At 45.1% G+C, this 22,935-nt stretch overlaps 1 protein-coding gene across 1 annotated transcript in view; it reads right to left on the bottom strand.

The window, feature by feature from the left end:
• Positions 1-214: 214 nt before the first annotated feature.
• The window catches only part of FAM124A (family with sequence similarity 124 member A), a 109,237-nt gene continuing 86,516 nt past the window's right edge, over positions 215-22,935 (bottom strand). The window contains exon 4 of the mRNA XM_007521587.3: positions 215-11,730. Within this exon, the coding sequence (XP_007521649.1) occupies positions 10,957-11,730 (774 nt within the window). The 3' untranslated portion in view covers positions 215-10,956. The remainder of the gene's footprint in view (positions 11,731-22,935) is intronic.

The raw sequence follows: 22,935 nt of genomic DNA, 5'->3' as shown, positions 1-22,935 counted from the left end.
TATGACAAAGAATTTCTGTGACACTCATGCACTGATAAACCTTAGGTGGACCCCACTTTTTGTGTATGTGGCTTTCAGAAAGCTAGATATTCATGCTATATATGGAGGCTCCCAACAGCCTCCTAATAGCAGAGTCAGATTCTTAACTGGGCACCTGCCTGCTCCCACCTAACACAGCAGTTAGTTCTGGTAGTAACCACAATTAAGTCAGAGAGATAGACATTTATATATTTGTTTGTTTATTGTCACTGCTGATGATTCACCACTCTAGGATGACTTTTAATATAAATAGAAAGAGGCAGAGACAGTGAAAGAGACCACAGCACCAAGGCTTTCTTCAGTGAGGGAGGGCTGGACTTGAACTTGGGTCATGCACATGGGAATGCAGCACATGGTCCAAGTGAGCTACTTTTCTGGCTCCAGGGAACAGAATTTTAACTGAATCTGTTTATAACTTCTGAAACCTAAATTTGGTTCCAAAGTACTGTGTGTTATTCATTCCTACTAGATTTTACTATTAGACTCATTTAAGTGAAACATCTGAGAACAGTGCTGTGAATTGTGTTTGCCATTAAACCTATGAATAAGGAAACAAATACATTAATATTTTATTAACAAAATAATAGATGATGGTAAAATAATGTGTCATACTGGAAATTGCTGGTTGAATTATTCATGTTTTGGGGAAAACATATTCCAGCTCAGAAGGACTTCTCACATTCTGTTTACAGTGCTGTACTCCTCTTCCAAACCAGGCTCAGTTGTCACTTATTTTCCCAGGAGTGCCCACCCTCTTCTCTGTAAGAAAAGTATTCCTATCATTTGTCACTCCTCTCTCCTTCCTTCTAGACAATGTATGGTTTGCTTCACCTGCTGTAACAGAAAGTTTTTAGAGGATAGTGCTTATCATATACAACTTCATGCATTCTGCTGTTAAGTTAGAACTATCTACTTAAAAGAGGGGTGGAGGCTAGAAGATAGCTCAGATACAGTACACACTTTATTGTACACAAGACCCTGAGTGCAATCCCATGGACAGCCTTAAAGGGGGCTCCATAGATGGTAGAGCAGTGCTGTGGTGTGTGTCTCTCTCTCTCTTTCTCCTTGATGTCTGTCTTTCCCCTCTCTCTGACTATATGATAAAAATTGGGACTGAGGAAGCTGTTTGGGACGATCATGCATGTGTCAGATGTGTGGTTCATTTCCTGGTCCTACATAACAATGAATGAATGAATGAGTGAATGATGAGTCTACTCTTAGTTAGTTATACGAAGATTAGAGCAGTTTCTCCTTATCTTGGTGCTTATTTCCTCATTAGTAAAATGACAAAAACTACAAGCTCATGAATTTGAGGTTAAAGGAGATCTTGTGTGTAAATTACTTAGATATCATTAACATATATATAGTTACCAGAGTTGTTGCTGGGGCTTGGTGCCTGCACAGTGAATTGATGGTTCCTGGTGGCCATTTTTTTTTTTTAACTTTCTTTTTCTCTTTATCAGACACAACAGAGAAATTGAGAGGAAAGGGTGGATGATACAGGTAGAGAGAAAGAGAGACACCTGTAGCCCTGATTCACTGTGAAATTTCCCCCCTGCAGGTGGGAATGGGGGCTTGGACCCAGGTCCTTGCACATGCTGACATGTATGCTGTACCAGGTGTACCACTACTTGGCCCCACGAAATATAGTTTTCATAGATATCCTAGGCAGGGGGATTTTTCTTTGTGGACCAAAGTCATAGTAGCAAACGAAGGACAGATAGGATCAGTAGTAGCTCATAAGAGCAAAGTAAGAACAATAAAGCGAGAATAATTCCAACAGGTAAAATGTTTCAAGCTCAAGCTATAATAATGGACACATTTCCAGAAGGGCTGATGTACTCTCAACTTAACACAACCCCCCCCAACTCAGCAGCATCATATATGTAATCTACAGCTGAGATAAGTCACATCCATCGTTAATGCACACATGCTGTGCTGGTCTCCCTGTGCTGCCACCTGCTTTGGGGAGTTCACTTTTTAAAAGGACTCTCCAAGGAGGGTTAAATCAGTGCTTTGTTTCTCTGTGTTCATTTTCAAATAGTAAACAGAGACCCCTCACAGACATTGTGTGACTTGGGTTACAACCACTATTAGTCAACATCTAATGGCAGTGATGTTCAGGCAATTTGTTTCACTACAAGTTCTTTTCTTTTCACTAGCTTTATCACTGAGGCTTGTTGGCTGCAGGACACCACCACTCCTGGTGGCCATTTATTTTGGTAGAGACAGGAAGAGAGAGAAAAAACACTTGCAGTACTGATACACTGCTTGTGAAGCATCCCCCCCACCTGCAGGGACTGGGGTCCCTAGGTCTTCATGTATGCTAATGTGTGTGTTCTACCCAGGCCCCAAGATTCCCTTTTACAGGGCAAGAATTGTCCCCAGCATTTCTCCTGTTCACACACTCAAACCTTTCTGATTTCACCTAAGCTGCTGTCTATCCTTCTTCTCAGGTATCGTGAACTTTCATTCATCTCCCTGCACTAAGCAGGAGTCTGGGCTTCTCCAGAAAACTTCCTAGTTTCTGAGCAAGAGTTGATGGTCCCTGTTTCTATGACCTTACAGGACTAGAGTGTGCAATTGGGTTGTGCTGGTGGGCTGTGAATGCCTAGAAGGCATGGATCTAGTCTTGGTCATTTGTCTCTACACTGTTAACTGGAAGGCTGGGGCCAGGGGGTGACAGTTCCAAGACCTTTGAGTCTGCATGGGCCACAGTACCTTTACCTTGAGACCGGAGTTCTCTACCAGGGACAGTGGCAGCCGAGCTGCTCCATGGCTGCCCAGGTCCACACAAGCCCGTGTTCTATGAGAGCACAGGAGGACAGCAGGCACCCCAATGAAGGCTGGGGGGGGCATCAGGGGATCCTTCAGGAGATGCTCTCTGAGCATCAGAAACCCAAACATCTGACAGACTCCATCCTTCCTTGTAGATAAATGAGATAAATGCTTGGCATCCATTCCTTTAAGAAGCATTTACTGAGAGCCTGCCTCGTGCTTGACTCCAGAGGACAGTGACAGCCTCTGCTCATCAAGAAGGGGTTCTTGTTCTGTGTCCCATGACCAGTTAAGGTACAGACACTTAATACATTAATGGTGATGGGTATCATGCAGGCTGAGATGGAGAGTAAAAGGAGTGAAGAACAGTCTGGGAGGTGGTGCAATGGATTAAGTGTTGGACCTTTGAGGTCTGGAATTCTATCCCCAGCATCATATGTCAGAGGGATACTGATTCCTCTCTTCTAAATAATCTAAAAATTATTTTTAAAAAAGAAAGAAAAGGGGGCCAGGTGGTTCCACATCCAGTTAAGAGCACATATTACCAAGTGCAAGGACCTGAGTTCAAGCCCCTGCTCCCCACCTGCAGTAAGAGGAGGGGGTGGGAATGCTTCATTAGCGGTGAAGCAGGTCTGCAGGTGTCTTTCTCTCCCTCTATCTCCTCATCCTCTTTCAATTTCTCTGTGTCCTACCTAATAAAAATTAGAAAAAAGGTGGAAAAAGAAAGAAAAAAATGGCCACTGAGAGTGGTAGATTCCTGGTGTTGGTACTGAGTCCCAACGATGGCCCTGGAGACAATAAAATAATAATAATAAATGAAAGAAAGAAGTGGGGCTCAGTGGTGGTGCAATTGGCTAAGTGTATACATTACAGTGTACAAGGACCTGGGTTCAAGTCCCTGGTCCCCATCTACAGGGGGAAAGCTTCTTGAGTGAAGCAGGGCTGCACATGTCTCTCTGTCACTCTCTATCTTCCTGCTCCTCTCTCACTTTCTCTCCATATCTATCCAATAATAAATAAAATATTTAAAAAAATTAAAAGGAGGGGAGTAAGGGGGGGTGTATGTCTGAGGGTACACAGATAGTCAAGGAAGGCCTTTCCAAAAAGGTGGCATTTAAACTGAGATTGAAAGGATAGAGATGTGGAACAAAGAGGAGGGAGGAGGAAGAGTGGGCTGGGGATGGGACTGAATGTGTAAGGCTGGCAGGTGACAGACCACCTGAGCAGGAGTGGAGGTGGGGATGCGGAGAGCTTGAGTTTAAAGGGCCAGGTCAGGGTAGCCTCTGGGGGGGGCCAGGGGACTGGTGACCCCAAGTTCCAGTGTGAGCACAACTGGGAAGTGTGGGGTGGTGGAGTGGTGGGTGCAGCTCAGAGGCATCTCTGCCCCTTTATCATCTCTCCTCACAGGGTTGTGAGCATCTCTTGCTGTGAAGGTTTCTCCCCTGCTGCCCTCGGGTGGCCTTACAGCCAGCTGTGTAGAGACAGCAGCTCTGGCATCTCCCTTCCCTGTCATCCTGTGCCCTCCATGGCTGGGTGTTTATACCCCACTTCCCAGTATTCTAGGACTGCTGGGTCCTCTAGATGCTCACTTGGCTTGTGAAATAAATAAATGATGGTCGGCACAGCAGAGGTGGGGTGAGACCTCAGCTACAGGCAGTGGGTAAACGTAGAGATTCCCCACCTTGAACAGCCCATCTCCCTGGGGAGCCCCTATGCTGTTTGGGTTCGGCTCTAGCTCTGGAGGTGCAGAAGGCCACACCTTAGGGCAATGAAGGTGGTTTTTCACCTGAGGCCAGAAAACAGGTCAAATCCCTGGACCTCAGGCTGCAATTCTAACCTGACAAACACTACAGGGAGCAGATAAGTGTGCTCACACCCTCTCCATGTCCTTTCTGAACATGCGGAGGGGAGTCAGAGTTTGGGGCCCTCAGTCTGTGTGGTCATCAGGAGCCTGGGAACATGCAGACAAAATAGCCATGAATGCTCAGATGTGTGCAGAGAGATGGGAACAACTCCAGGCTGGGAAAGACCCTCAGTGCTTAGTCCCCCAAGTTTTCAAAGACAGACATTCTAGAGATCAGACAGCACCTGCCTTTTAGTCTAGTTCCAAACCAGGGCAACTCTGGATGTGGTGGTGGGTGGAAAGACTGAGAAATACACAATGGAGAGGTGGGGGATTAAAGATGCAAAGATGATCACTGAATTTTAAAAACAGGAGGAAGGGACCAGGGAGAGTTGCATGGGATGTGAACAGGCTAGAAGTGTCAGGATTCTGCAGTTGGGAAATAGGACAGCAGAGAATGATCCAAACCCAAAGTGGCCAGGCTGTGGCACACCCATCACATGTTACTGTGTGTGAGGACCTGGGTTCAAGCCCTCATCCCCACCTGCAGGAGGGAAGTTTCCTGAGCAGTGGGACAGTAATACTTGAGTATCTGTCCTTCTGTCCCTTCCCCCCACCCCCTCACTTCTATAAAATTTTTTTACATATAAATTTTTTGAACTTTTAAAACAAATTTTATTATCTTTATCAGACAGAAGCAGCCAGAAATCAAGGGGGGTGAGACAGAGGGAGAGAGACTGAAACACCTGCAGTTCAGATTTACCACTGGTGAAGTTTGCTCCTGCAGGTGGGGGCTGGGGGCTCGAACGCAGGTCCTTGTGCACTGTAACTTGTGTGCTCAACAAGGAGCAACCCCACCCAGCCCCCTAAAATTTTTTTTTTTTAAGGGGAAAAAAAGAAAGAAAATGAAAACACTGCTGGAAAGGGTGGTGGACTTGTACAGGCACCCAGCCCCAGTGATAACCCCAAAGAGAGTAAGGCTCAACACTGTGGCCTGGCCAGGCAGTGGGTGAGTTTGCCTCCCTGCACACTATCCCTTCCCACAACGCTCAGGGCTGAGTGATCTTGAAGTGAGCAGCTGTGGGGGTCAGCAGCCTTGATTTATCTTAAAGGCTCCCTGGAAAGGCCAGCGGAGCAGCTGTAAACGCTCATTCTCACCCTGTCAGGAGGTGCTTTGGGTTAAGGACTGGATGGTGATCTGCCGGGTAGATGGGGGAGGCTCAATCTGAAAGCTAGAGAAGTCCTGGGAGGGTTTTGAGCAGAAGGGTGGTTTGTAAAGTACTTTGCAATTTTTGGTATAAAATTTTTGGTATCTGTGAAAGCATTACCATAACCAGGAGAGTGAAAATACCTATCCCCATCACCATTTTCTCAATCCTGCCACATTCCCTCTCCCCCCCTTCTCCCCTGCTTGCTCTCTCACTGAGTACAATCATTTTTAGATGTATGTGTGTGTTCTGCACATATCGGTTGTTTTCATCGCTGCTATTGTATGGGTCTATCACAGTTGGTTTATCCATTAATCTGTTGATTAAAATTGATATAAAATTTTCAGGGGGCAGGTGGTGGCATTCTCTTTTTGCTTTGGTTTCTCAGAAATTCATTCACAGCAGTTCTTTTTTGTTCATAGTTGGCATAGTCAGGCATTCTTTCCTTAGCCCCAATTTTCTGTTACTCTTTGCACTGTCTTATGTCAATTTCAGTTGTTTAGTTTCTAGAAATAAAATAACTGCAGACCAGTAAGCAGAAATGATGGCCATCCAGGTGTTTAGAGGGCAGCTGGTGACCTTCTGGGCACAGTGGCCACCAGGTGGCACCAAAGCCTCCCCACTGCTGCCATTTGGCCTAAAAACACTTCTGTTCAGTCATTTCTTAACCTATGCCCCACACTTTGAGTAGCTCCAATCCACAATGCTCTGAATTTAGTTCTAGAGACTGGGCAATGGCTGGCCGGAGAGAGTTTGGTGATTCAGATGAGGTGGGGCACCTACCACCCTGACCAGCCATCTGGGAGGACTACTGAACCCACAGAAACAGCTGGAGATGAGATTTTTGTGACAAATGGAGAGTTTAGGGAGGGTGCTACATGGGCACAGAGAGGGGCCCACATACCCTCCACATGCCCCGTTGCCTTCTGCCTTGACTGGTCATTTATTCTTAGTAGGATCCTCCACTAGAAAGTAGTGACCATTTCTTCTGAAATAGGAGCTGAGTGTTGAAAGGGCTCCAGTGTACATCACCCTTCGTATTTGCCGCCACTTTCAACCACCTTAGCACCTCTCAGCTCTGGCTATGGTGGTGTGGGATCAGATCTGGGAGCCTTAGGCATGATTCTCTTTGCATAACCATTATGCTGCCTGATCTTGATTTTGTTTATTACCAGGGTTATCTCTGTGGCTTAGTGCCTGCACAGTAAATCCACCAGTCCCCATGGCCATTTTTTTCCCTTTTATTTGATAGAACAGAGAAATTGAGGTGTGTTGGGGGGAGAGACCTGCAGACCAGCTTCACTGCTCGTGAAGCTTCCCCCCCTTCAGGTGGGAGCCAGGTGCTTGAACCCCGGTTCTTGTGCATGGCTAATGTGTGTGCTTAGCCAGGTGTACCACTGCCCAGCCTTCAGCATTAGATCAAGCAGTGTTAGGAGACTTGGAGAGTCTTTATTGATAAAGAGGCAGATGGGGTGAGATGTGAACAGACCCTGGACCAGTGTGCTTACTGATATGGCTGTCTGGGGGTGGGGGGGGGGGCACAAGGCAAAGAGAAGACTGGGCTCCATTTAATAAGAAGCAGGGGTTAACATCTATTTCCTCTAGTAGAATCTAATCCAGGACAGAAATAGATACTCTCAATGTTAATTCGGCATATTTATTGAGTTCCTACAGTATGCCAGCATCTCAGAGGAATAATCGAGTCATGAATCCTGGGTGGGAGGGCCAGAAGTGCCCCTGGTGAGAAAAATGCTAGTGCCTCTCTCCCTCCACAAGGAATGAAGGCCAGGGCTCTGTCAGTAATGTCTGAGACTCATTCTCACAGGGATGAATGCTCCTTCCTGAGCACATGTAGTAGGGGCTGTTGTATGCTTTACATTGGGTTGTTCTAGCTCTCCCCCTGCCACGAAAATTGGATCAGTCCTGCTAGTTTTGCGGGCCCGCTTGGCCCTGCCCCAAGGAACCCCGACAGGGTTCCAGAGTTCCAGAGTTCGAGAGTGCTTGGGGCCACTGCGGGGGAAAGAGGCAGCAGAGTTCTGTTTGGTGATTAGTCTGGTTTAGTTTATGAATCATTGTTCTTGAATAAAGAAATACAGCTTCCCTGCCCAGCCATGTGTCTGGTCGTCTCTGTTACCCGCCCGTGAAGCTAGCCTGGCCAGCTGGAGCCTCCGAATTTTAACAACAAGGGGCCATGCCCAGTGCCCATCTGTGGTCTCCAGTGGGTGTCACTGTCCCCTCCCCTGTATTCTGGGAGTGCATTGCACTGGAGGGTATTGGTGACAGTCTTTGGGCCAGACAGACAGACTGGACTGCAGTGGTGGTGGGGCCACTGTGCATTACTCAGTCTCGGAAGCATCCTGGGTACATGTGGATGCACTGTGCTAGGAGGCCCCGAAGGCTCAGATAGGAGGAGTCTCGCTTGACCTTAGTTTGTTTTGGCCACCAGGGTTATCAGTCTGCCTAACACAATTATACTTTCGGTGAACTTTAATTTTAAAGACACATGGCAAGAGACAGAAAGAGAGGATGCAACAGCACTGCACCACTACTCTTGAAGTTTCTGCCATGCAGGTCCTTCCATATGGGGGTTGGGTGCTCAAACCCAGCTTCTTGTGCATAGTGAAGTGTGTGCGCTATCTGGTGAGCCATCTCCAGGCCCCCTCAATGACCTCTTTGTTGTTGCTGTTGCTTCACACCCTGACTCACTTCTTGCGATAGAGATGGGGGTGGGGGGAGAGAAAAAGATAGACAGACAGAATGAACAAACATAGCCCTGAAGCTTCCCTAGGCAGTGGGGGGGGGGGAGCTGGGCTTGAACCTGCGTCACACATTTGGCGAGGTAGGTACCTTACCAGGTGAGCTAGCTTGCTGGCTGGCCTCAGTGACTTGTGCTGTATGTGAATTTACCCCCCCCACACACACACACTCCCTCTTTTTGGAGTCTGCATCATCACCCTTGAATTTATCTCCCCCCACCCCCCAAGGTCTGCATGCTTTCTTCACCACCAGCTACTACTGTGAGTCCCACCTGTGACAGGAGGGGGACAATGACAGGGCAGCTTCTGAGATCCACCTCTGCAGAGAGGAGCCTTGTTGCTGAGCCCTGGGGTCTCATAGCCTTGATGTGACCTGGCACACACCCCCCAGATACAGTGGGGTACAGACTTAGATTCTTATGCTCATAGTGGCTGGGGTTTTGACTCAGCTTCAATCTAGCATGTGATTAGAAAACTATGGCCCTTGGCCAGTAAGATAGCTCACCTGGATAGTGCACTCACTTGGGAATGAGTCAGGTTTGAGCTGGGCCCCACTGCACGTGCTGTGGTGTCTTTCTCTTTTTACCTAGAGGAGTCAGCCCCAGTGATAAGAAGAAAACAAATCTTGGGCCAATTCTGGCCATTATCCTGTTCCTCTAGATATGTTATTTGTTTGATTGTTGTGTTGGGGCCTTGCATGATGCCGCCACTCCTGCGCTTTATTACTAGCATTATTTCATTAAAAATTTTAGAGAGAGACACAGAGAAAGGAAGAGACACCACAGCATTGGAGCTTTCCTAGGTGCTATGGTGCTCCTAGACTGTGCTGGAACTTGAACCTGAGCCCTCTGTATAGTGAGCCGTGTGCCTTGTCAGGTGCACTATCTCCTGGTCCCATCAGCAAGCCTTACTAGAATGCAGCCACTCACATCCATATCTGTATCATCCACAGCTGATTCCATGTTGTAACATGAGCAGTTGCAACAGTGGCTGGCAAAGCCTGAAATGTTTTCCAGAAAAAGTCTTCTCACTCTTAGTCTAGACTTCTGTGAGCACATATTTATGCACTTAAATTGGAAGAGAATATTATAATTCAGAGTCCTAGGATGCCCAGATGTCTGTGGCAGAACCTGAGGTAACTGTATGAGGATGGCAAAGACTTGAGGCTTCAGCTCAAGTGTGGGGACTGGCAGTGGTTGCCAGGAGGCTGAGTGAGAGGTTCTGAGCTGGGTCCTGGAAATGGGCCATGCAGGGCTGAGGTGAGGAGCACCGGAATAGGAAGGCACAGGCAATGCCCTTCTTCCTTGAAGGTCAAGAGAGGCCAGGAACAGCCCGGCACTGGCACTTGGCATTGCCGAGCTTGGGACTGTAAACATACTTCCACTGGAGAGGGAGAGAAGAAGCGTGAATACTTCTCTCATTCATGGAGTAGACAGCAGGTGGGGAAGACAAGGCCAGGCTAGAGGCCCAACTTCAGTGAGGGCTCCTGAGTCCATGGGGCAGGGGCAGCAGCAGGGCACTGAATGATTGTTGCAGTCAAAGAAGTCACTTAAAAATGAAAAGACTGGGTGTATGAAAACAGTAAAAAATGTGACTCCTGTCGTCCATGTAAATGTCTACACAGCCCTTAGAGTGTGGTCTTCAAAAGAGAAGGATTGTACAACTGCCTGCCCACCATATATCATGTTTGATTATTCACTCTGTAGTTCATTCACTGACTCTTCCTCAGAAGTCCAAATAAATACAGGTGGTGGCAGGCTGTCTGTAGACCCACACTTTGTTACAGTGAGCTTGCAGATGAAAGGTGAAGCCAAAACTAGTTTTTGGAACTCAAACCAAGTCTTACTCAGTGCTAAATCCTTATAAAATATTTTAGCAACATTGGGATGAATGCAGACTTCCAGATGGTCGTGGGGTACTGCTGCCCACCGGAAGCAGTGTTGGGGGGGTTAGTGAGGCAGACACGTACTGCTGTGCCCTGAGTGTCTCAGATACTTCACTTAGCATCCTTCCCACGTTCCACATTTTGGCTTTGTTTTTCCTTCACAGCATGAAAAAAATGCCAAATCAGCTCCAGCTGATTAGGTTCTCATTTCATTTCAAATAATTACAAGATGCATTTAAATTGTTTAAGTGCACTAAACTGGATGTTGGATTGAAGTGAATGTTCAAAAAGATATTCCTTAAGTTTGAGAGTTTATTTGCATCAGAATGCCAGTATTCACCCACTGTGTCTCTAGAAACAAGACCAGCTTGCCATGGGAATGGGCACATGGCAGTGGGCCCTGTGCCCATGCCATCAGGGAAGCTGGGGAGACAAGAGCTAAGGTGTTCAGATGTAGAACTCCTCCATGTCACTGTCGCCTGGTTCAGCCGGTACTGTGGGGGGTTGGAGATCTGTGCCCATCTGCATGGCTTTGGAAGCGTCACCCAGGAGCTGCAGGGAGGATTCTATGAGCAAGGAGGTGCCAGAAGCTGGAGGGGCAGGCATGGCCGAGGAGGAGCTGGGGGGCTTGCTGGTGAGGGCAGTGCAGGAGGTCTTTGTGAGTGGCTTGGCTCCAGTATGCAGCTTTGAGGAGAGGCTGCTGCATTGTTCCGAGCGGAGGGGGGCCTCTGTGGTGCTGCAGAACCTACTGGGAGCAGAGTACGCAGAGACCACAGACAGGTCTGAGGAAGACAGCCGCAGGCCTGTGTCCACATCTGTCTCCTGGGTCCCCTCTAAGTCATCGATGGAGAAGAGGGGACTCTGGCCCCACTCTGGTGCCCTGCGTCCTGGGTCCCTTGTGTTTGAAAACCAGTGTGGTCCAGTTGGCGGGGCCAGAGAAGAGTCTCCTGTGGGCAAACAAAACAAGGACTTGCTTCTTCTCTGGAAAGACCAGGGGACACCAGAACGGCTGCTGGCTTGTTGGGCAGAGTCTTGCAGCTGCCCACTGGGTAAGCCTGGTTGGCCTGGCCCCTGATGTGCACTCTCCAGGAGGGACTGCTCGCTGCTGCTGGGCGTTTGGCTTGGTATGGTGGCACTGGGAGATGGTGTGGACTGAAGTTTCTTCTCTGAGGAGTGGTTAGCTCTGCCCGGCTTGGGAACCTTCCTGTGTACCCTCTGTGCCTGCAGGGAAGAGGGCAGGTTAGTCAGTGCAGGCCTGAGTAGCCAGGGGCAGGGAGCCACTGTTCAGTGCACCCTGAAACACACTCTCTGACAACTGAAACTTCCAGCCCTGCTGTGACTATACAGCAGTGCCAGCGATTTCATTCTACCAACTCTAAAGGAGTGCCGGGGCAGCAGAGCTGGGGAGATGGATGCATCAGCCAGCTGAGGAGAGGAGATCGCTCTCAGTCTCTTGTCACCATAGTAAACAATACTTTTCCCAGTACACAAGGTGCTCAACACATTGGCAACAAGAGAGGGCCCAGTCAAGCCTGACAGTGGTGGCAAGAATAACCATCAAATCCAAAAAGAATGCTTGAATGGTTGGCTCCCCTCCAACCTAAACATCATAGTTTGGAGATGCTGTTGATGAGCGGCTGGAAGATCAAGGCAGGGCTGCACGTCTGAGCACCTGGACATACCTCAGCCCATCTCTTCTACTCGCTGTCTACTTTGCCTTTTGAAAACAGTACAGGAAAGGGAGTTGCTAGCTATCGACTGACCCCCAGGAGTCCCAGAGGGCTGGCAAGAGCAATTTTACTGGTCAGTCTTTAGCTCTGCTCTGCTGTCCTTCCTGCCCTCACACACCTCCACCTGGCCTAGTCTCCACTAAGTGTAAGAACAGCTGACTCATGCAACCCTGAGAGGGCACTCTCTGACCTAGGGGGACTATCCCAGCAAGCTGTGAGACATGACCCTCCTCTCTGCTGATCTGTTCCCCACCAGCACAGTTTAGATCCAGGTAACCTACATTACTGTTTCTCTTGCAGATCAGAGAGGGGGAATTACAATGAAGAGGGCTCAGTATTCAACTACACAAAACTGAAGGGGACAAGAAGACAGAGTGCAATGACAGAAAAGATGGAGAGAGCCCAGGCTGGTGAGGCCAGGAAGAGCAGAGACTGACAGGTAAGGAGCTTATGGGGGGAGGCTGCAGGCAATCTGCTTAGAGTCCTGATGCACAATGAGCAGGGACAGAAGGCCAAGGTGGAAGTAGAGCCAGTGATGGAGACCTTGACCACTGGATGAGAAGCCAAGTTATCCTTCTGTTGTGATCACATTCAGTCTCAACTGTGCTTTTCCATAGGAATATTTCTTTCATAGATGTCTGAAATCTTTATTTGCCTGGTTCCTGACACCTCCTAGCCCTACAAATTGACTGACACATTCTTTCAACCAACAGCAACTGAGGATCTTTTCCATTTATTTTTTTAAAAACTGTGAATAGGGATATTACTGGGGCTCAGTGCCTGCACGACAAGTCTGCTGCTCCTGGTGGCTTGCTTTCTTCCCTCCCATCCTTTTAAGTAGGACAGAGAAATTGGGAGGGGAGACACACACAGGGAAAGACAAAGATGGACACCTCCAGACCTACTTCACTGCTGATAGTGTCCCCCCTATACATGGGGAGCGGCGCACTCAAACCTGGGTCCTAGTACATGGTTAATTTATGCATTCAACTGGCTATACCACCAGCCAGCACCCTGAGGATCTTTTATGCAGTTTAACTGGTGTGTCGGATCTCTGAGTGGGTGCTGAGATGGTGTGCTCTTTCACCAGCAAGCAGCCTCTTATACCACATTAGTCTCATTTTTTTTTCATGAAGGGCCAGCCACGGCCACTTGAATAGGTCATGGTCTCAGCCCTTAGCAAGTAGAACACTGAAGAGCAATAAAGTGAGCCCTGATAACAGAGTGAACACCAGTACCCTGGGCATGGTTTGGGGCACAAAGGAGGAAGTGGGTTTTTTTTGGTGGGGGCTGTTGAGGCAGCCTGTGGGAAAGGTGAGAAGGTTTGAGGCAAGGTGGTGGACTACAGTATTCTGAAGGCAGGGTCATTTAAAAGACTCCCAAATAATCTCTGACCTTTTAAGATCTGGAGTAGGGGAGTCGCTTCACAGGCAGTGAAGCAGGTCTACAGGTGTCTGTCTCTCTCCCCCTCTCTGTCTTCTCTAGCAACGATGACATCAATAATAACAATAATAACTACAACAATAAAAAACAAGGGCAACAAAAGGGAAAATAAATATAAAAAAATTTAAAAAAGATCTGGAGTAAATGAGTCACATTTCTGGTTGTTGCCATCAGTGTCTTTTTCTTCTTCTTCTAGCGTTTGCCAGTGTCTTTTTCAGTCATGGATTCAGATCATTCAGGATTCTCTTTAATATAAAAAAATATATATATATTTTAAAATTATCTTTATTTATTGAATAGAAACAGCCAGAAATTGAGGGAGACACCTGCAGCCTTTCTTCACCACTTGTGAAGCTTTTCCCCTGCAGGTGGGGATTGGGGGCTTGAACCTGGTTCCTTGTGCATTGTAACATGCACCACCACCCAGCCCCCTTACAAAATCTTTTTATTATCTTTATTTATTGGATAGAGATGGTCAGAAATTGAGAGGGAAGGGGGTGATAGAGAAGGAGAGAGATACCTGCAGCACTGCTTTACCACTTGCTTGCACACTGAAATGTGTGTGCTCAACCAGGAATGCCATCACCTGGCCCCTCATTCAGGATTCTCTGCCCAACATTCTGGTTCCTTTTCTTAGTTCCCAATCTCCAAGTTCTGTGTATGTATGTAAGTAGGACTTTCTGATTCTTTCAGCCCTCCTATCTCTGAATAGTGTATAGACATTTCCTAATCATTTTGGTAACTGTCTTAAGGCAAAGAGCAATAAGCAAAGTTTATTTCTGATAGTTTGGCACAGGAATCATGTCCTTGGGCTCAAGTATGCCTGAGAGGTAGGAGGTCCACTGGGAAGACAATCCAATTTCTTATTTATTTTCCCACCAGAGTTACTGCTGGGGCTCGGTGTTGGCACTCCACAGTCACTGTTCCCAGCCATCATTTTCCCTTTCATAGCACAGAGGGAAGAAAGACAGACACCTGCAGACCTGCTTCATTACTTGTGAAGCATTGTTTCCTGCAGATGGGGAGCAGAGGCTCAAACGTGGATTGCACACATGGCAAAGCAGTGTACTATCCAAATGAGCAATCTGAACAAACTAATTAAAAAAATTTTTTTAATCCTACCAGTATGACTAAAGAAGAAAAGAAACCGTGAGGTTCTTGAGCATGTCAGGAGTCAACACTTACTCATTGGTGTCTACCTTCTTAGCAAAGGGCAGTTCCTATGGTGCCTCAGGGCAGTGTTCTTTCTTGATGTATGCCCCACCTGTGGCATCTTAGGGAGCCTGTTAGCTGTCAGCATCCGCTGAAGGAAGCAACTGGGATGTTGCTCAAGAGGCACAATGGAAATAAATGCTTGACTGTTTTGCAGACATTTCTGTCAGCGCATGCTGTCTTTAACATAAATGGTCTATGTTGTAATTTTTACTGCATCATGAAGGCAGGAATCCAGACAAGTACTCAATTCTGCTGTGTCTTCTCTAGAGGGTGTCCACCTGCAGCAGGGAGGTGCCAGGTGGGGAGCTAGAGGAGATAGCCTTGGAGGCCCCACACCCCTAGTTCGAAGTTAGGCCCAGGGGCAATGAGTTTGGTGGCGAATCTCCAGCTCTGCCCTGCCAAGAACTCACGCAGGTGTGGTTTTTTCCTGTGCCCTTCCACAAGCACTGTTGTCAGCCTGTTTGACTTGACCAATAAAGCACTAAAGGCTGAGAATCACTGGGAGTTTCAGGAGACTCTTCCCAGTGGGGTTGGGTGGTGGTGCGCCCAGTTAAGCATAGAGGTTACAGTGTGCAAGGAACTGGATTCAAGCCCCCATCTGCAGGTGTCTTTCTCTGCGCAATGAATAAGTCAATAAAATAGAGTAAAATGACATATTGTGTCTCTCCCCATGGAAGTCTCATATCCCTGTGGAGCTTCTCCAAGTGAGAACAGCATCTACTCTGGGGTTCCTTTGGTATAGAAGCAGTGGAAACTAGCTGACTCAATGGAATCTGGTAGTACAGCTCTGCTATTTATGGAGCTTTTTCTAAGAAATAAAAATCATATTCTATGCATGATTCTGATTAAGGCAACCAGTCAGGGAGATCTGGTTATGTTCCTGGAAATTACCACAAACTGAAATGCTGCTCCTGCAGTTGGAGAAGTAAAGAGGTTTGAACACAGTATCTTTTTCAAGAATCTAGCTGCCAACAGGCTCATGGCTCAAATTCCACGTGCCTTGTGATCAAGGAATTCTGTCTCAGTCTATGAAAGGTAACTTCCTCCTGTCTTTGGCAGACACACGATGGTGTGAAGTTGTCTGCTGTGTAATGAGCAATCACTGGATCATTTAAACCAGGGACTTAAAAGGGGTAGTTTCAAGGAAATTGGGCAATTAAGTTCACATGAAAAAAAAAATCTGTGCTCTGAAGAAAATTTTAAAATGTTCTTATTGCAACATAATTGACTTACAACCACTGTAGTAGTCTCAGATATACAATGTACACCGACACTTGCATAAGATCTAGCAGGAAAGATGCTGCGGCACCTTCCCCCAGTGAGGTGGAGGCCAGACTCAAATCTGGGTAGCATATGTAATATGGCAAAGCTGCACTTCATGCAGGGGAGATTTTTTCTGGTACTAGTATAATATGCATCTCTTGTTTCATATGATTTTGAAGGCATTGTAAGTTAGATTTTTCCTTTTTTCAAAGCTACTTTTTGCTTCTTATCAGTGTCTCAGACTTTTCATTAGCAGACCCATGGTGTACTTATTTACTCTTTGGGGGGGGGGTAGTGGATAATCATACAGTTGTTAAAACATAGGTCATCTTTACTAGTGGCTTAATATTTATAAAATGGGTATAATTCTGCAACTTTTCCCACCACCAGAGTTCTGTATCCCCATTCCCTCCATTGGAAGCTATAGTAGTAGTTCGCCCAAAGTCATGATGTGGATTGATTATTATTTCTATAACTGTCTATAATTACCCCCTCTTTCTCTCTAAGCCACACACCTATTACTTCCTTTTTTTTTTTTTTCTTTTCTCTGAGTTCTGATGGAGTAAGTTCTGGCTTCTCCACTGGACATGGGTGTTAACAGGTTGATCCATACCTCTAGTCTGCTTTCCTAGTGGGATAGGGCTCTGGAGAGGTGAGGTCATCTGCCCAGGGGTTAGGATAGAATCATGACAAAATGATTAGAATAGGTGGAAAGAAGTGAGGAAATCTATTTATGTGTGCTCCTAGATGCCCATGTTCAGTGGGGAAGCAATTACAGAAGCCTGACCTTCTGCATCCCATAATGACCCTGGGTCCATACTCCCAGAGGGTTAAAGAATAGGAAAGCTATCAAGAGGGAGGGGATATGGAGCTCTGTTGGTGGGAATTGTACCCCTCTTATCCTATGGTCTTATCAGTGTTTCCCTTTTATAAAGAAATAAATTTTAAAAAAGTGTTTTGCATAACTATTATGCTGTCTCTTAGCCCTAAAGCAACTTATCTTAAATATTTATTGTAGTTATGGCTAGTTTTATTGAGACTGTTTTTAGAGTTTTAAGTGAAAAAGCAGGAACTATTATTTTCATATTATAGAAGCCAACTTTGACCGTATATTTACCAGGGATCGAACTCTATTTAAAAGTATTTGGAGACAGCCTGGGAGTATAGATCGACCTGTCAATGCCCATGTTCAGCGGGGAAGCAATTACAGAAGCCAGACTTTCAACCTTCTGCACCCCATAATGATTTTGGGTCTATACTCCCAGAGGGTTAGCTATCAAGGGAGGAGATGGGATACAGAGTTCTGGTGGTGGGAATTGTGTGAAGCTGTACCCCTCTTATCCTATGGTTTTGTCAGTGTTTCCTTTTTGTAAATAAAAACTTTTTAAAAAGTATTTGGCTTGAAAAAATTTTCATTAAACAGTGGTTTACAGAATTACATGTCTGTGTTTACATAAGTGGGATCTCTTATATGCATATTTTTGCCATGGGATGCTTTTTCACACAGACAGAAGAGCGAACACAGCAACTCTGAGGTGGAGCCAGGGCTGAAGCTGGCAGGTACCCAACCTGGTGAGCTCTCTGACCCTGCCTTTGAACTTCTGACAATTACAGTGCTTCTCAGTAATTATTACTTACATATACTTTCCTTTCTCTTTCTGAAATGACTATAATGTGAATTTTGATTCTATATGCTCAAACCTCTTTAGAAACTATCAAACTATTGTTATTGTCTGTTCAGATGTAATGTCTTATTATGATTTCTGTATTTTCTCTTGAAGTTCAATATCATTTACTTATCTTTTTTTTTTTTTGGTCCTTAACACATTAAAAAATAATTTGGACTGGGGGCTAAGTGCAAAGATGGACAGGTGTAAGGATTCCAGTTTGAGCTCCCAGCTCCCCACCTGCAGGTGTCTATCTTTCTCTCGCACTCTCTATCGTTGTTGCTATTGCTGCCATTGTTGGATAGGACAAACAACAAGGGCAACAAAAGGGAAAAAATGGCCTCCAGGAGCAGTGGATTTGTAGTGCAGGCTGGAGTCCCAGCAATAACCCTGGAGGCAAATAATAATTTGGACAGAAAAATCACTTACCAGCTTCAAGCTCTGGTATCTAGCTAAATACAAAATTGGTCTAGGAGTGGTGAAACTGAATATGTAAAAGGTCCTGGTCAAAAACAAACTCAAAGAATTTTTCTGGCTCCATATAGGCTTGGTTTCTCATATTTCTTCTGTTGAGACAGTTCACTATTCAGCTCAGTTTGTGTTTCTAGATGTGTCTTTGGCCTGATAAAGTCTGAATTTAGACGAAAACTTTTCTAGTTCTGAGGTCAGGGGGTCACTAGCTGAGAATGACCAGACAGGGCTGCTGGCTTGATTCTCTGCCTAATAAGGCTGTGGAAATAAGCACTATACTCAGCAATAGGACAGGCCACAGCCTGCACAGCTCATTGGAGAGTAGAACTGGGCAGAGGAAGCTACATATTGTGTTCTGCTCAAGGAGGACTATTGGATGATCTGGGGAGCTTCCTGTCTGCTGCTACTTCTTAGCGTCTGAATGGGACCAAAGTGTCTGCCCCAGATTTTCTGATAAGGAGTTAATTGACAGGCAGTAGAGCTGTACCAACACATCGGATCTCAGGGGAGTAAAGCTACTGGTGGGAGTAATTCTTGGACTCTGCTTAGTTTGCCAAGACTGGGGAGCTGGTTCTCAAAGCCTCTCTTGCCACATTCAGATTTCTATGTGACCCCTGTAGGGGCAGAGTGGGCAACAAACAGCTGAGATATTTTGTTCATTGTAAAATCTTACTTGGTGATTTAGGAGCTGGGTTGATTGACTTCTAGCACCTGAATCAGATTCGTGCTGATTTTAGTGACAGACCTGGGGGAAATGTGGCCAAAGGTAGTGGCTGAGCTATTTCTTCAACCTAATTACTAGATTTCATTATCACCAATTTTTTTTTCTCCAGGGTTATTGACGGGGCTCAGTGCCTGCACCACAAATCCACTGCTCCTAGAGGATATTTTTTCTCCTTTGTTACCCTGGTTGTTTTACCATTGTTGTGATTATTATTATAGCTGCTATTGATATCGTTGTTGCTGGACAGGACAGACAGAAATGGAGAGAGGAGGAGAGAAAGACACCTGCAGACCTACTTCACTGCCTCTGAAGCGACTCCCCTGCAGGTGGGGGGCCAGGGCTCGAACCGGGATCCTTCTGCTGGTCCCTGCGCTTTGTGCCAAGTGCGCTTAACCCACGGCCCGACCTCCCATTATCACCAATTTTAAGAAATTTCAAAGATATGGTAAGGCATATTTCTTTTTTTTCTTCAAATATTTATTTCCTTTTGTCACTCTTGTTGTCAGATAAGACACCAGCAGACCTACTTAACCACTTGTGAAGCGACTGCCCTGCAGGTGGGGAGCCTAACTGGGATCCTTACGCTGGTCCTTGTGCCACGTGTGCTTAAACTGCTGCGCTACCACCCGACTCCATGTAAGGCGTATTTCTAAGTGGCATGATTAGTAACAATTTAAAGTGGAGAAAGCATAGGTGACTGTCAAAAGAAATAATAACCACATTCTGGGAGTCCCAGAGGGAGAAAAGTCTTATTCCAGTTATGTCAAACTTTCGAAATGAATCTTGACAACAGCAAAGGAAAAAAAGGATAATCTACAATGAATCCAAATAAGACTTAAAAAAATTCCTACTAAGAAATTCATTTTTTTAAAGTCAAATGAGAGTAGGTGAATGGGCTTAAAGAAAGGCATTATGGGGGGGGGTCGCTTCACATGCGGTGAAGCAGGTGTCTATCTTTCACTCCCCCTCTCCAATCCAACAACAAGGGCAACAAAGGAAAAAATGAATAAATAAAATTTAAGAAAGGCATTATCAACTAAGCAAACCCAGTAAAGACACACAATCCAAATAGGAGAAAGAAAAAGGGAAATTATCATCACTACACTCACCCTACATGAAATGGACACAAACCATTAAAATGAAAGCCTAAAATTTACTGTCATAGGGGAATATATAGTCAAAAGTGGTATATAAAAATAACTATAGCTACAAGTATTATATTAATGAGTACACATTATAAAAAAGATGCAAATTGGTCAGGTCTGGGGATTATTAAACCAGGGACTCAAGAGCCTCAGGCATGAATGAATTTTTGCATAACCACTATGCTCTCTCCCTAACCCAAGTTAAACAGTTTTATCTAGTGGTTACCATTAGGCTTTCATAATGGATTTAAAGAAACAGATGACAGCAAAGGGGAATAAAGGGACTACAAAAAAAATACAATTGATATCAATGATCACTTTATATACACATGATTTAAATTTAAAAACCATAAAGGGGAATTGGTGCAATGGATAAAGTTTGGATATGCAAGTACAAAGTCCACTGCTCACATATGACAGTGATGCTCTAATTGTCTTGTAATATATGTATATATGCTCTCTATAAAAAGTCTTTGTAAGAGATTCAGTTAAAGTGTTAAGGACACTTATAGGTTGAAAATAATATTTCAAGATAATGATAACTAAAAGGGAACAGAGACCAGGGTGCTCATTATATTAGTAATAGAGGATTCAATTCATCAAGAGAACTTATTTTTAAGTTATATATGCACTTAAATATATTAACTAATTAATCATGAGAAAAGTACATCCTTCCTCAACAAAATCAGTACAGAAGGATTATTGCATAATACTCTAAATGATGGTCAGAATATATGGCTAGGGAGTTATCACAGTAGTTGCATACTGAACTTTCTTTTATTTTTTATTTTTTTTTTATTTTGAGGTACTCACTGCAAACTCTAGTGTAGTCCTGCTTTCAGGTATATATTTTGCAGTAGTTTATGGATACGTGTGCACATAAGCTCTCTCTCACAGAAACTGGTGTATATCTAGGTTATGGGACTTTGTTAGAAAGTGAACTACCTGAGATGAAATTAGAGTGTACTATTAAAGGAAAGGTCTCACCCGAGTAATGAAGCTGAAGGGTTGTCATTCCACACGTGAAGTCTCTGGATACATTCTGAGATGAAGCATGTTGAGGTAGCAATCGTTGCTTTGGTTAGGTTGTGATCGGCAGATGCAATGTTATTTGGTTTGGATTGGGAGATGCATACGGGAAAGTGGGCCCTATCCAAGGGTTCCAGGACTGGGGGAAGTAGGGGCTCTATAGTGAAGATGTGAGGTTCCTGCTGTCTTAGGATTCAAAAAGACACTCAATAGTTAATATTATCATTACATTATTTGTTAATTGGGTTAACTTTGAAAAGTCCCTTTGTTATGGTTTGCTGGACAGTACCCAGTATCTTGTATATAGCTGTGCTATTGGAAGCTTCTAATCTACTTGGTCTAGGCTTTTGAGAGAGTCCGCATATCAAATACATAGCCTATATATTAAAAAGATTCAGTTTGTCTTTTGAGAAACTTTGAGACATACAATTGATTTCCCCCTCTCATATTAATTAGCTACTGATTTATATGTCTACATTTTGCTAGGAGTGTACATAAACACCATTCCCACCACCAAAGGACTGTGACCCATCCCTCCCGCCCACTCCCACCCCCCACTGGCCCAGGAAGCTACATGCCTACCCCTCACCACTGGGTTTTTACTTTGGTGCCCTACTTACAATTTGATCAGGTCCTGCTTTTAGTTTCCCTTTCAGATCTTCTTAGTCAGCTTCTGTTGATGAGTGGGATCATCCCATACTCATCTTTATCTTTCTGACTTAGTTCACTTAACATAATTCCTTCTAGCTCTGTCCAAGATGGGTCAGAGAAGGTGGGTTCATTGTTCTTGATAGCTGCATAGTATTCCATTGTGTATATATACCACAGCTTTCTCAGCCACTCATCTGTTGTTGGGCACCTGGGTTGCTTCCAGGTTTTAGCTATTATGAATTGTGCTGCTATGAACATAGGAGTACACACCTCTTTTTGGTTGGGTGTTATGGAGTCCTTGGGGTATAACCCCAGGAGAGGAATTATTGGGTCATATGGAAGGTCCATGTCTAGCCTTCTGAGAGTTTTCCAGACTGCTCTCCACAGAGGCTGTACCAATTTACATTCTCACCAGCAATGTAAAAGGGTTCCTCTGTCCCCACATCCTCTCCAGCATTTGTTGCTGCTGTCCTTTTTGATGTATGCCATTCTTACAGGAGTGAGGTGGTATCTTAGTGTTGTCTTGATTTGCATTTCTCTGATAATCAGTGACCTAGAGCAGTTTTTCATATGTTTGTTAGCCTTTTGGATCTCCTCTGTGGTGAATGTTTTGTTCATTTCCTCTGCCCATTTTTGGATGGGGTCATTTGCTTTTTTGCGGCTAAGTTTGCTGAGCTCTTTATATATTTTGGTGATTAGTTTCTTGTCTGATGTCTGGCATGTGAAGATCTTCTCCCATTCTGTGAGGGGTCTCTCTGTTTGTTTAATAGTTTCTTTGGATGTGCAGAAGCTTTTCAATTTGATGTAGTCCCATTGGTTTGTTTCTGCTTTGGTCTTCCTTGCAATTGGGTTTGATTCATCAAAGATGTCCTTGAGGTGTATGTGGGAAAGTGTTTTACCAATGTTTTCCTCTAAGTATTTGATTGTTTCTGATCTGACATCTAGGTCTTTGATCCATTTGGAGTTGATTTTTGTTTCTGGTGAGATAAAGTGGTTCAATTTCATTCTTCTGCATGTTTCAACCCAGTTTTCCCAGCACCATTTATTGAAGAGAGCCTCCTTTTTCCATTTAATCCTTTGGGCCCCCT

Source organism: Erinaceus europaeus, chromosome 7 (genome assembly GCF_950295315.1).
Source record: "Erinaceus europaeus chromosome 7, mEriEur2.1, whole genome shotgun sequence".
Lineage (NCBI taxonomy): Eukaryota > Metazoa > Chordata > Mammalia > Eulipotyphla > Erinaceidae > Erinaceus > Erinaceus europaeus.
Note: the sequence above shows the minus strand (reverse complement) of the source record. Positions and strands in the feature narration are given on the sequence as shown.